This window comes from Triticum urartu, chromosome 3A, assembly GCF_056163025.1.
Source record: "Triticum urartu cultivar PI428250 chromosome 3A, HENAU_Tu73, whole genome shotgun sequence".
NCBI classification, from domain to species: Eukaryota; Viridiplantae; Streptophyta; class Magnoliopsida; order Poales; family Poaceae; genus Triticum; species Triticum urartu.
Window position 1 is genome coordinate 254445627 of NC_141875.1, and position 13748 is coordinate 254459374.

At 54.6% G+C, this 13748-nt stretch overlaps 1 protein-coding gene across 1 annotated transcript; it reads right to left on the reverse strand.

Moving 5' to 3' along the window:
* Positions 1–8926: 8926 nt before the first annotated feature.
* LOC147979376 (uncharacterized) lies at positions 8927–9493 on the reverse strand. Its single transcript, XM_087515173.1, has one exon. The coding sequence runs from the start codon at positions 9491–9493 to the stop codon at positions 8927–8929; it is 567 nt and encodes a 188-aa protein (XP_087371299.1).
* Positions 9494–13748: the final 4255 nt, after the last annotated feature.

Consider the following 13748-nt stretch of genomic DNA (forward strand, 5'->3'; position numbering starts at 1 on the left):
CCTCAACTTGCTCTATCAGGATACAGTGCGCAAAATGGGCATCCATCCATCATGGATCAAACCCACAAAGACTACCTTCAAAGGAGTCATACCAGGTGTAGAGGCCCGCTGTATAGGTTCAATCACGCTTGAGGTTGTCTTCAGATCCTTGGACAATTTCCGAAGAGAGGAGTTAATCTTCGACATAGTCCCCTTTCGTAGCGTCTATCACACACTGCTCGGACGGACCGCATTCGCCCGATTCAATGCAGTGACGCACTATGCTTATCTCAAGCTCAAGATGCCCGGTCCACGTGGCATCATAACAGTCAATGGAAATACAGAATGCTCCCTTCGTACAGAAGAGCACATCGCTGCCTTAGCAGCGGAAGTACAGATCGGCTTTCTCAAGCAGAACCTTAATTCAGCTGCCGAGCCCACGAACATTGTCAAGAGGGTCCGAACTACCCTGCAGCAGGACAGCTCGACTCATCAGGATCTAGACTAGCAATTCGGCCTCCGTCTCAGTCCCGGTCAAGTAGTGGCATTCGTACCACGCGTACATAACTACGCACTCAAAATTCCATGGGCATCAATGGAGGCATAGCTAGTTTGTGATCCACAGTACAGCTCAACCGACACCGGATACACACATACTTTCACTTTTATTTGTTTCCTTTTTAGGTTTCAATCCCGCAGGCCCCATCGGAGGGCCTGATCACCAGTCCTCTTGAAGGATAAACACACCAAGACGGCGAGAAACGTAGACGTACGGAGGATTTTCAAGGTGATTTAGTTAACAATCACTCTACCTGTTCTTCAGGACCCACATGTAGCTCTCCCTTGGTTTTTGGCATATTAAATAGCCTGTTGCTTATCGCACTACTTGTATCAATGCGCCTTGATGTATTAATCAAATTACAATGAAAACAGTTCGCGACTGGAGCTTTAAAGCCCCAGCTTATCACCTTTGCACCTTTTCTGTTTTCTTTCTGTCTTTTTTTTCATCTTTTTCTTCCTCCCCTGTGGGTAACCCTATCAGGTAGCACCCGTACATTTTGGTACGTTTGATGTTTGCCAGGGGCTTCATAGCACCCCACACTACGACAACAAAAGTCCAAACACTTTTTATAAGTATAGTTCGGCACCCTGAATTTAGCATTATATGTATTGGCTCCGAATCATGTCTTTGGTCAATAGTTGGGTTGCCCGGCTCCTGTGCTTGCTACCTTACGTTCTGCTATATCGGCTAAGGTAGTAAAGGGAGAACTACTGCGATTGTGCCTTGGCTTATCCAAATGAGCACCTCAGTAGAGAAAGCTGAAAACTGACTGTCATGATGCGGCGAGAGCCGGTCAGCTGTTCGGAGGTTGCAAATCATTGGAGATTTCTTCCGCATCACGTGAAGTATCGGTACTTCCCGATTAGACGCTTGCAGCAGTCTATCTCAGATACTAGGGGCTGCGCACATGTTTTTATTGTCAAACTCCTATGGCTAACTGAGGGCGTTAACGCCACATAGTCTGATTGCCTGGTTCGTTGCACTAAAAAACTCCATCAAAGACCATATAATTGGATCAAGATTGTTTAGATTCCATCCCAAACACCTTCGTACTACCTACGTGGGTGCAGAAGCCGACGACTGGAAAACCCTTAGATTTCACATAACACGGCTGCACAGGAGGAAAAATTTAAAAACATAACAAGCACTATATTGCAAACCCGCTTTGTTCTATCATACAAGGTAGAAGGAACTTGAATACATCCATTCAAAGATAGTGTCCTGCACACACTGCGTTGCTACAATGCGAGACCCCTCTAGGACATCTGCAAAATAGCGCTCGGGTGTGCGGCGCTCCTTGCCCTCCGGCGGCCCCTTGGTCAGCTCGACGACGTCCATCTTCGCCCACCATATCTTGCAGCGGGCGAAGGCCATGCGTGCACCTTCAATGCAGGCCGATCGCTTGATGACATCCAGGCGAGGACAGCCATTCACCAGCCGCTTCACGGGCCCAAAGTAGCTGCCGGGCATAGCTTCGGCTGGGCTTAGCCGGATTATCAAATCCTTCATGGCTAGCTCGGCCACCTTATGCAGCTCCACCATCTATTTCAGCTGATCGGTGAAGGGCACGGGATGCTCTGGCGCAAGATACTGCGACCAGAACAATTTCTCCGTGGAGCTCCCTTCGTCGGCTCAGAAGAACTCCACGGCGTCGGACACACTACGCGGCATATCTGCGTAGGCCCCTGGAGAACTCCGAATCTGGGTTAGTAAGAAATACTTCTTCTTTATATATTTGCTTTGCATGCTAAATCCCTTACCCACCACGATCTTCCTGGCCTCTTGGATTTCCTGGAGGGCACCCTGGGCTTCAACCCGGGCCGCTTCCGCGCTTTGACGAGCCTTGGGGTGTTCAGTCTCTCGAGCCGAAACATCGCCCTCCAGGGTCTCGTACTTCTTCACCTCGTCCTAGAGCTCTTGCTAGACCTCGTTCAGCCGGGCCTTCAGCTTCTTGCGAGCGGCTTGCTCCTTGACGGCTCTCTCCTCGGCTTCGGCCAGGGCTGTTTTCAGGGCCTCGACCTCGGTCGTCGCCTCTACACATATGATGGCACTACAGTCAGTATACGTCATTTACTCTTCCCGAATATATCGCGAGCCATTTGATACCTTGCTGGTCTTCCAGCTGCTTCCTCACATGGCCAAGCTCTTCTTCGGCCCGCTCTAGTTTCTGCTTTAGTCCGGAGACTTCGGCAGTATGAGAAGTCGCGGCCAGCAGCGTCGCCTGCTTATTAACATCAGACACACTTGGTTAGTTTCCTGCGAAATTTAATTGATCCTCTGTCCGGCTTGTCTTCCCAAACACCGGACAATGTCTCAGGGGCTACTGTCTATGTGGAGATTTTCTTGGTTAAATGTTGCTTACCTCAAAACCTGTCAGTAGGCCGCTGCAGGCTTCGGTCAGTCCGCTCTTGATGGACTGAATCTTCTCAATCACTGTACCCATAAGGGTACGGTGTTCTTCCACAATGGAAGCGCCTTGTAGAGCTTCCAAAAGCTTATCCGGCACCTCTGGTTGGACAGAGGTCGCCGGTGGGACGGGCGCGCCTCCTTCTCTTGATGGAGGCTGCTTGTCGGACTCCGGGGCCATATGGGTCTCCGGATCCGTTCCCAGAGGGGGGCCAAATCGAGTATAGCCCCCATCGTTAGTCTCCAGGGGGCTTGTTCCCCCATGTGTCCGGTGGCCGGGGTATCTCCCTCAATAGCCGCTGACGTGGCCTTGTCATTAGTTGCTAATGACCCCTAGTGCCGCTGCCATGCGGGCCTTGTGCCTGTTCAGTTTAATTTAATGTTCTGTTTAGATTAGTTCATAACCCAGCGGGACCCACACATCAACATTGACTTTGCTGACATGTCCGTCGACCGGACCCACCTATCTGTGACTCGAGCCAGCACTGTGAGACTGACCAGTGGGACCCACTGGTCAGGTTTGACCTGGACCACGCCTGTTGACTTGCTGACGGCACAGCGACGTCATCCTGACATAGTAAAGCTTTTCTGGGATTTCTAAATAAATCAGAAATGATTTATTTATTTCAGAAAATAGCCAAAACTTCTAAAATCATATAAAATCAACCGTAACCCCAAATGAAATAAATTATATATGAAAAATTATCAGAAAGATCATCAATTAGTACCTTTTACATGCATGTTAGAACAACTTATGACTACTGTTTAGGGCAAATGAAACAAATGACACTTGAATCTTCACATATGGAGTTGAATTTGAATCTTTGATTCAAACCAACTTCGTTTAATCTAGTTGCTAGATGCATTAGCTCAAATCACATCATATTGCCATGTCATGATCATGCATCACATTGTCGCATTGCATTGATTGTGTTCTTTCTCTGTTGCCGGTGTTTGTCCCCTCTCAGTAGACGTTGTTCATTCCGATACAATCCCACTCTCTTGCTCCTGCTCTCTTTTACTGCATTAGGGCAACAACGATTCAACTATTACATGTTGCGGTAGTTGAACCCCTTTCCTCTGCATGACTTGTCATTGCCACAGTAAATAGATGAAACCCACTAGCATGAGTAGGAGTTGTTTGAGCCCTGATGTGCCTACTCATTCATGCATGTTTGTCATGCCTGCTACTGCTTAGAGTTGAGTCAGGTCCGATTCATCAGGGATGAATTGGAATGTGGTGAGCATGTCCTACTACTGAGAGCTAAGTGTGTGAACACGATTTGGTAAAGGTAGCAGTGAGAGGCCATGTAGGAGTACATGGTGGGTTGTCTCATTGAAGCCGTCCTTAGGAACTAAGTTCTGTGTTTGTGATCCATGAACAACTACTACCACATGTTGGGCCCTGAAATATGACCCCACTCGACTTATTAACCGCCCCTATCCTCTGTCCAGGAGTTGCAAGTAGTTTCTGGTGTTTGTAGTATGCTAGAGGCCGTGCGCAGCACTTACCCGAGGGGTGGGCTGTGATGCGGTAGGCACGTGGCCCGGTGTACCGAGTCGCTCGTTTGGTGCCCCGGGAACCCTGCACACATCGTTCGGGGCCGTAAGTGGAAACCTCGGCCGGACTCCCTTCAGATGGAACCTGAATAGGCGATAAACCTGGACTAGGGACTTGTGTGGTTAGTCAGGTCGTGGTCTACACCCACGTCGGCTTTCGCTTGAAGTCTGCCGAGCACATGTCGTGTGCAGACGCTAAGTGGTGGAAACATGTGTGAGGAAGTACACCCCTACAGGGTCATAAATGATCTATTCGAATAGCCACGTCCGCGGTAAAGGACTTCTAGGTTGCATATACAGTTCATAGACAAGTGAAAGTGGATACTCTAAAATGCGCTAGATAAGCGTGAGTACTATGGATGGCCTTCTCGTAGGGAGACCGGAGCGGATCCATAGTGGTGTATTGATATGGTGAATATGTGGACTTGTGTGTGGCACCTCAAAAGAGTTACTTGGAGTCATAGTTCAGGATAGCCACCGAGTCAAAGCTGGCTTGCTGCAGTAACTCCACTACCCCTTTGTTGATACTGATGCATATGTAGCCAGTTCTGATGTAAGTCTTGCTGGGTACATTTGTACTCACGTTTGCTTAATTTATGTTTTTGCAGAGAGACTTCAGTCTGACTAGTAGTTTCGTGTGGACTTCGACGTTTAGCTTATTACCTCAGCTACAATCTTGTACCCTTTGGAGGGTCTTGTAGATAGATAGGCTTACTAGCCTTCTCTCTTTTTAGATGTCTGTACTCAGACATGTTTATGCTTCCGCCTGTGCTTATTGCTTGTATGACTTGAATGTTGGGTCATCAGACCCATGTTTTATAATATCTGGCTCCTCGGAGCCTAATGAATGAATACTTTGAGTCGTAGAGTTTTGTTGTGATGCCATGCTGTATTTGCACATATCGAGCATATTGTGTGTATGATTTTGAAATGCTTGGTATGTCTGGAATCCGACAACCTAGTTGTTTATTATTGGTAGCCTATCTTATGGGGAAATGTCTCCTAGTGCTTCCACTAAGCCATGGTAGCTTGTTACTGCTCCGAAACACTTAGGCTGGCCGTCATGTGTCCTTCTTTGTTCCTGTGTCCGTCCCTTCGGGGAAATGCCACGCGTTGTTCCTTTAAGTCCTTGTAGCTTGCTACGACTTGGGTTCATACGTTGATGACCGACACATTCGTTGCTGGGTCATGTATGCCTGTCCCTGTAAGTTAGTGCCACTTTGGGTTTATGACTAGTCATGTCGGCTCAGGTTCTCTGTCATATGGATGCTAGCGACACTATCATATACGTGAGCCAAAAGGCGCAAACGGTCCCGGGCCAGGTAAGGTGGCACCCGTGGGGATACCGCGTGAGGCCACAAAGTGATATGATGTGTTACATGCTAGATCGGTGTGACTTAGGATCGGGGTCCTGACACCAACTGCCTGCGTCCTTGGTTGACGCGTGGCGATTGATGGGACGTGGGAGCCTCTGCTTCCCCATGCCGCCTCGGCAACCGTTTGACTTGACGAGACCCTGCTGCATGCAGAAGAAAGTCATCATTACGCCCGATCTTGGAGGCTGGCGGTTGGCCTCCCCCAGGCTATAAATGAGGAGAGGGGAGGAGCCCCCTCGCTCATCTCTGCCTTCTTACCGATTGCTCCTTCTTTTTCCTCCTAGCTTCGCCATCTTGCCGCTACCCCATGGCGTCGACGAAGAGGTTCTCGGCCACGGAGAAAGGGAAGGCTTGCCAAGAAGGGTCCGGCTCGCCACCGCCCAAGAGGGGGTGTGGCCGCCCCCTTAAGCACACTGCAACCACTATTGTGGCTCCTCGGGGGCGTAGCCGTACTGCTCCAGGGACCGGCGTCGTCCTTGGTGGCCACAACAGTGCCTCCTCTCACGGTGGGGGCCGCTCTAGGCGGAGCAGCCCTTGCGCCGTGGGGAGGCGCGTCGTGGTCGACCGGCCTCCTCGGCCGCGCTTCCATTCAGCAGAGGTGCTCCCGGAGTTTGTCGTGTGGTCCAGCTTCCGCTTCCGCGCTCCTTCGCCGGTGAGCTGCTAGCCGCGGGTCTCGACATCTTCTGGCTGCAAGTGGATGGCTGCTACAGCAAGGCCTCATGGGCCGCGGTGGCGATTTCCGCCGCGGGCAACATGGCCCTAGCCCGTGGCTGGCGGCCATTTGCCTGTGCGCGCGGCTTGAGAAGGAGGTGCACCCTCCAAATCAAGCACAACGACATCGCGACCCTCTATGTGATGGTATTTGGGGAAGATGGTCGCCGTGCAGGGTGCTACCCCGAGGACAGCGGCAGCGACGATGAGCTTGGCCTTGACGACAACCGCGATGACACCGAGGGCGAGCTCACCCTTGGCGACGGCCGTGGCTAGACCAGTGGTGGCGGCTCCTCCTCTAGCGAGAGATCCAGCAGCGGCGGCTATGACCAGCCGCCACGCCGCCGGGCTCGCTTTGAGGACGATGGCGGGTCGTCCCGTCGCCGTGCTCCGGTGAAGCACGAGGAGGGCTCCGGCTGAGTTAGGGGGGGGCTGGGAGCTGACCCTCGTGAGCTGCCGCAGTTGTGTGCGCCGCTTTTGCTCGTCCTTCCCTTTCTTCCTGCATTTCAAAAAACAAGCATCGGGCCCTGCGAGGACGTGTAATGAACCGTGATTTTTATGTCGCTATGGTATGTTTACCATTTCTGTGTTGTGTTGTGACTTTCGTGCTCCACATAGACGTAGAGGGATAACTTAGCTTGATACGCCCGGGTAGTTTCCTGTCTCGTGAGGGCGCGCCTTCTGGCATCTAGTGAGGCCTCCTTGCTACTGACTCGGGAGCCGTTGACCTTGGGAGGCGTCACAAAGCTGCAGAATTCGTTAGGACATCTGTTGGGTGCCTTTCTCTTCTATGCGCGAGCCCTCAGGCATGGGCTAATCGTGGCCTAGTGCACCACGTCGCGGTACCCGTGGGGCACAGACTTAGGAGGGTGCGCCAATCACGAGCTCAATCGAGGGCGCCTCGCGAAGATCAAGGGAGCCGAAGCTCTGGGGCGACAGGGCTTTAACAAGGTGTGTCTGTGGTTTAGGCTATCCCCACGCATGCACACACCTGCCCAGCCCCCGCATGAGGTGCACGAGGGAGAGCGTCGGGCAACTGCCGTCCTCCCTGACACAAAACAAAGAAGCGAGCGAAGAAGTAGAGGAAAAGGGGACTCAACCAAGCAATCGATAAATGCAAGAACTCCAAATTTAACTAAAAGGTTGCAAACCAACTACAGAAAGCAAATGAACAGCCGCATCCGGCACCTAGTCTAGTCTTCTCACCAGCGCGGAGCTAAGTGCTGCCACTAGGACGTGGGAGGGAGCCCCCGAGGCCTGAGGGCGGCACTCCGGAGTCTACGGGGCGTGTACATGCCCACTCATTATTACGTGAGAGTGTCACGAGCGGAGACCTTCACAGGCACCAGGCCTTGTTTCATGGGTAGAACTTTTAGAGGTGCTGGATGTTCCAGGCGTTCTGGATGGGGATCCCGTCCTGCGTCTCCAGGTGCGCGGCGCCAGGCTTGGAGATGCGGGCAACCTTAAACGGGCCCTCCCACATGGGTGAGAGCTTATGCAGCCCTTCCCCAGAGAGCACCCGCCTCAGGACGAGATCGCCCACCTCGAGCGTCCTGGAGCGGACGCTGCGACAGTGGTACCACTGTAGCGCCTGCTGCTACTTTGTCGCTCTGAGTGAGGCTTGGCGGCGGCGTTCCTCCCCCAGCACGAGGTCCATCCCCCACAGGGCGTCTTGACATGCATTGTCAAACGCCAAGACCCGTGTGGACCGATGCTTGACCTTGTGAGGGAGAACCGCTTCGGCTCCGTAGACAAGGAAGAATGGAGTCTCGCCCGTTAGCTTGGTGGCGGTGGTGCGGATGGACCATAACACGGACTGGAGCTCATCGTGCTAGCCCCTACCGCAGGCCTCGAGGTTCTTTTTGAAGGTCCTTGTCTTGAGGCCTCTCAAGACCTCCGCGTTGGCACGCTCAGCTTGGCCGTTGCTTCTGGGGTGTGCCACTGAGGCATAGCACATCTGCGTTCCAAGATTAGCACAATATGTTTTGAAGAGATTGCTAGTGAACTTCAAGCCGTTGTCGGTGATGATGCGATTAGGGACTCCGAAGCGGCTCACGAGGCCCTTGATGAACTTGACTACGAAGCCGGATGGGATGGTGCGCACAGCTTCCACCTCCGCCCACTTGGTTAAATTGTCGATGGCGACGTAGAGGTAGCGGTAGCCCCCAAGTGCTCGAGGGAATGGACCTAGGATGTCCATCCCCCAGACCGCAAATGGCCATGGGAGTGGGATAGTCTGGAGGCCCTGAGCAGACTGGTGGATTTTCTTGGCATGGAACTGGCAGGCTTCACAGGATCTCACCAGCTCGGTTGCGTCGCTGAGTGCCGTGGGCTAGTAGAATCCGCTGCGGAACACCTTGCCCACCAAGGTGCGTGATGACGAGTGATGTCCGCAGTCTCGTCCATGTAAGTCGGCTAGCAGCTCACACCCCTGCTCCCTGGAGACGCATCGCAAGGAAACTTTGTTCGGTCGTTTTCGGTATAGCTCACCGTCCCGGATGCAGTAGGCTGTAGCTTGCCGAGCCACGCGTTCCACGTCCTCCTCCTTCTCCGGCAGGGTCCCTTGCAGTAGGTACGCCTTGAATTCTTCAGTCCAACACCCCTCCTGGGGTTCGAGTGCGAGGAGCAGGCGCACTCCTGAGGTCGGGCCGCGGGCTGGGGCTCCTGAGGTTGGTGGCGGGGGAAGCTCCTCCTGAGGCGGTGGCGACTCCGCAGCCGGAGGGGCCACTGAAGGCTTGAAGAGCCGCTCCTCGAAGACGCCGGGTTCTTGTGGCTGGCGCCTAGACGCCCTCTTCGCAATATCGTCGGCTTCCTTGTTTGTGCGGCGGGGCACATGCTGTAGTTTCAGGGCCAAGAATTGCTTCTCCATTTTGCGTACCTCCGTGAGGTATGCGTCCATGTGCTCGTCCTTCGGCTCGTACACCTTGTTGGAGAAGTTGACGAGGAGCTGAGAGTCGCCCTTGATGGTGAGGCGCTTCACTCCCAAGGCCGCCGCAGCCTTGAGGCAGGCGATCAAACCTTCGTACTCCGCGATGTTGTTGGAGACCTTCTCACCCCGCTGGAAGTAGAGCTGCACAAAGTAGTAGAGCTTGTCCTGGGTGGGAAAGATGAGTACAGCTCCAGCCCCCGCGCCCTGGCGCACAAAGGCACCATCGAAGTACATGACCTAGCCGTCTGGTGCTTCTCTCCCTGGCGAGAGAGACCGATCCTCACCTGCTTCGGGCCCTGGAGCATCAGTCCACTACGCCACGAAGTCGGCGAGCATGGCTCCCTTGATGACCTTGGTGGTGCTGAACTCCAGATGGAAGTCCTGCAGCTCGATGTTCCACCCGGTGACCCTCCCCACTGCATTGGGGCTTCAGAGTACCCTCTCCAGCGGGTAAGCTGAGACGACCTTGATTTGGTGGCCTTGGAAGTAGTGGCGCAACTTGTGCGAGGCCACGAGAAGCGCGAGCAGAAGCTTCTGCGACATGGGATAGCGCGCCCGCGCATCTCGTAACATTGTGCTGACGAAGTACACCGGGTGTTCGACTGGGGCGGAAGCGTCGGTGGAGTCCGGGATCTCATGAGGCCGTGGGACCTCAGCAGCTTCGTTGCCCATCGGGGCTACCGCAGCCTCAGGAGCGCTGTCTTCTGAAGCTTGGTCATCTGCTGGCGCCGCTGTGGCCTCAGGGGCGCCGTCTTGGTGCCGCACCGTCCCGATCGAATGTGCAACATCGTGCAGTAGGCTCTTGGCCTGGTGCTCTTCTCGGACGGCCACTAGCGCAGCACTAGAGGAATGAGGTGTGGCGGCCATGTAAAGTACCAGGTGCTCGAGAGGACGAGGCGCCACCATCACTGATGGGCTGGTTAGGTATCTCTTGAGGTCTTGAAACGCCATGTCAGCCTCCGAAGTCCACTTGAACGGGCCCTTCTTCTTCATCAGCTTGAAGAACGGGAGTGCGTGCTCCCCCAGCTTGGAGATGAAGCGCCCCTGTGAGGTTACGCAGCCCGCGAGTTTTTGCATTTCCTTGAGTCTACGGCCGGCTCATGTCTTCTATTGCTTTGAACTTCTCCAGGTTTGCCTCGATCCCCCTGTGCGACATGAGGAAACCCAACAGCTTGCCGGAGGGGACGCCGAATACGCATTTCTCTGGGTTGAGCCATAGGTCTACCTTGCACAGGCTGGCGAAAGTCTTCTCCAGATCCTGAATGAGGGTCCTTGCCTCCCAAGATTTCACCACAATGTCATCGACGTAGGCCTCAGCGTTCCTCCCGAGCTATTGTCCTAGAGCGATGTGCATCAGCCGCTGGAAGGTCGCCCCAGCATTACGTAGCCCAATCGGTATGCAGGTGTAGTAGTACACCCCGCACGAGGTTAATAAAGGCGTCTTTTCTACGTCCTCCACTGCCATCTTGATCTGGTGGTAACCTGAGAAAGCACCTAGGAAACACAACAAGTCGCACTAGGCGGTGGAGTCAACGATCTGATCAATGCGCGGAAGTGGGAATGGGTCTTGAGGTCAGGCCTTGTTGAGGTTGGTGAAGTCAATGCACATGCGCTCCTTCCCGCCTTTCTTGGGCACGACGACCGAGTTCGCCAGCCACTCCGGGTACCGAACCTCGCGGATGACACCTGCATCTTGCAGCTTGTGGGTCTCCTGGACGATGAAGGACTGCTTCTCTGTGGACTGTCGCTGCGCCTTCTGCTTCACCGGGCGCACATTCGGGCACACCCTTAGGTGATGCTCGATTATCCCCCTCCGGACCCTGACCAGCTGCTTAGGCTCCTAGGAAAATACCTCCTTATTCACACGCAGGAAGTTCACCAATGCCTCTTCTTGGTTCGGGGTAAGGTCGGCACATATGGTGAAAGGTGGCTCCTGAGGACCCGTCCTTGTCGACCGGCACCTGCTTCGTCTTGGCCCGATCTTGAGAGAAAAATTGCTTCTTAATCGCCGGCGCAGCCCCTGGGTCCGAGGTGCTGATTCTCTTACGGGGTGCGCTATCGCCGCGACTCTGAAGGCGAGCTTGAGGGCCATCAGGGCCTCCTTGGTGTCTCCAGCCACGGTGAGGACGCCGTTGCTCCCCGACATCTTCATGAGGTTGTAGGCAGGGTGAGTTGCTGCCATGAACTGAGCCAGGGCTGGGTACCTGAGGATGGCGTTGTACGGGAGGCCGATGCGAGCGATGTCGAAGTCGATAAGCTCGGTATGGTAGTTCTCGCGAGTACCGAATGTGACTGGGAGGCGGATCTGCCCTAGGGGCTGGTGGAACCGCTACCAACTCCAAAGAAGGGCTTAGTGTGACGGAGCCGGCCGTGCAACACGTGGAGCAAGCCGAAAGTGTTGGATTTCGGGTACCGGCAAAGCCCTTGAGGTTCGAACACTGGGATCCGCATGAAGATCTCTCCCCCTCTAGCTCGCAAACTCCATGATTTCATGGCCTAGCTCAACGAACCCAAAGAACACGAGACACAAGAGTTTATACTGGTTCGGGCCACCGATGTGGTGTAATACCCTACTCCAGTGTGGTGTGGTGGATTGCCTCTTGGGCTGAGGATGAACAGTTACAAGGGAAGAACAGCCTCCTGAGGAGAGCTGCTCTTGTGCTTGGTGAGTGTGGTGGCTTTAGTGGAATGGATCTGGTCCAAGATGAGATGATCCTTCTACGGTGGTGGCTAGTCCTATTTATAGAGGCCCGGGTCCTCTCCTGAAATATTAGACGAGAAGGGATCGCACAACGGCCAATTTGAAGGGGGGCATCTAGTACAAGCTATCCTGATAAAAGATGGTCTTCATCTGCCAAAGGCTCTGCTGGTGATGCCGTCTTGGGCTCCATGGTGACGTCCGTCCTGCTGTCCTGCTGGTCTTGGTCTTGTTGCACTGATATGGAAACCTTTGCCTGATGCCTCAGGACTCCTCGCCTGCGCTGGCCTCTTTAGCACCAAAGAGGAAACAAGGACACTGCCGCGCTGGCGCCCGCCTGGCTCCAGTCGTCATGGCTTGCTTCACACAAACCTCGCGAGGTGTCCCTTGCCTTGATCTCTCCGTCCCTCGCGAGCCAGCCTGGTGAGGCCACCCCTGAGGAGGTCTTGCGTCGTCTGCCTTGCGAGTCTTGACCCCTCGCGAGGGTCTTGAGTGTTTGTTGGTGAAGATGGGCCGTACAGGGCCGTTGGTGGAGCCACGCCGCGGGCCACAGGCAAGCAAGTCCGGGGACCCCGTTCCCAGAACGCCGACAGAAAGCTTCCGCGGAGCATGTTGAGGCCAGCCCCACCGTCCATGAGGCTCTTCGTTACCGCCACGTTGTAGATGGTGGGTGTGCAAAGCATCGGGAGTCCGCCCGAGCCAGCAGTGGTCGCCAGATGGTCCCTTGAGTCGAAGTGAGGTCGGCCTTGGGCGTCGCCCATCCCGGGGAAGGTCCCTACTACACAGAGGCGGCGCCCATTTGGCGGAAGAACTGCTTGACGTGGCGATCCAAGGGCAGTGCCTGCGAGCCGCCGAGGATGGTTACAACGATGAGGGGCACTGGTGCTGCGAAGTGCGCGATGAAGAGACCGTGCAGCTCTTCCCAGGAGGCCACAGAGGATCCTGGCAGGTTGAGAAGCCAGGCACGCGGCACGCCAACTAGGGCCATGGGAAACCAGTTGGCCATCACCCTGTCATCGCCTCCAGCTTCCCGAACAGCCTCCTTGTACACCAGCAGGAAGGCTGCTGGATCCACCGCGCCATTGTAGCTAGGCGGCATATCCGGCTTGAACTTGTGCAGCCACTGCACCTTTCGTAAGGCGGGGGTGAAGGCCCGGAGGCCCATGGCGCCTCCGCGCACGCCCGTCGATCCAGCCGGTGGGGCGGCACCTACCATGAGAGCCGAACGGAGAGACGAAGCGGGCGGAGGGGCGGAACTAGCGGAGAGGCAGAGCTCCGACGCACCCCTACCCGGCGCTCCAATGTCGGATTACGGGTTCCTGCAAACCCTTGAGAGGTTTGAACTCTGGGGTGCACACGAAGAACACTCTCTCCCCAGCTCGCTCGCTCAACGATTCCATGACCTAGCTTGACAAATCCAAAGAACAAGAGACACAGGGGTTTATACTGGTTCGGGCCACCTCGCGGTGTAATACCCTACTCTAGTGTATGGTGGATTGCCTCGGGGGGCTGAGGACGAACTAATAC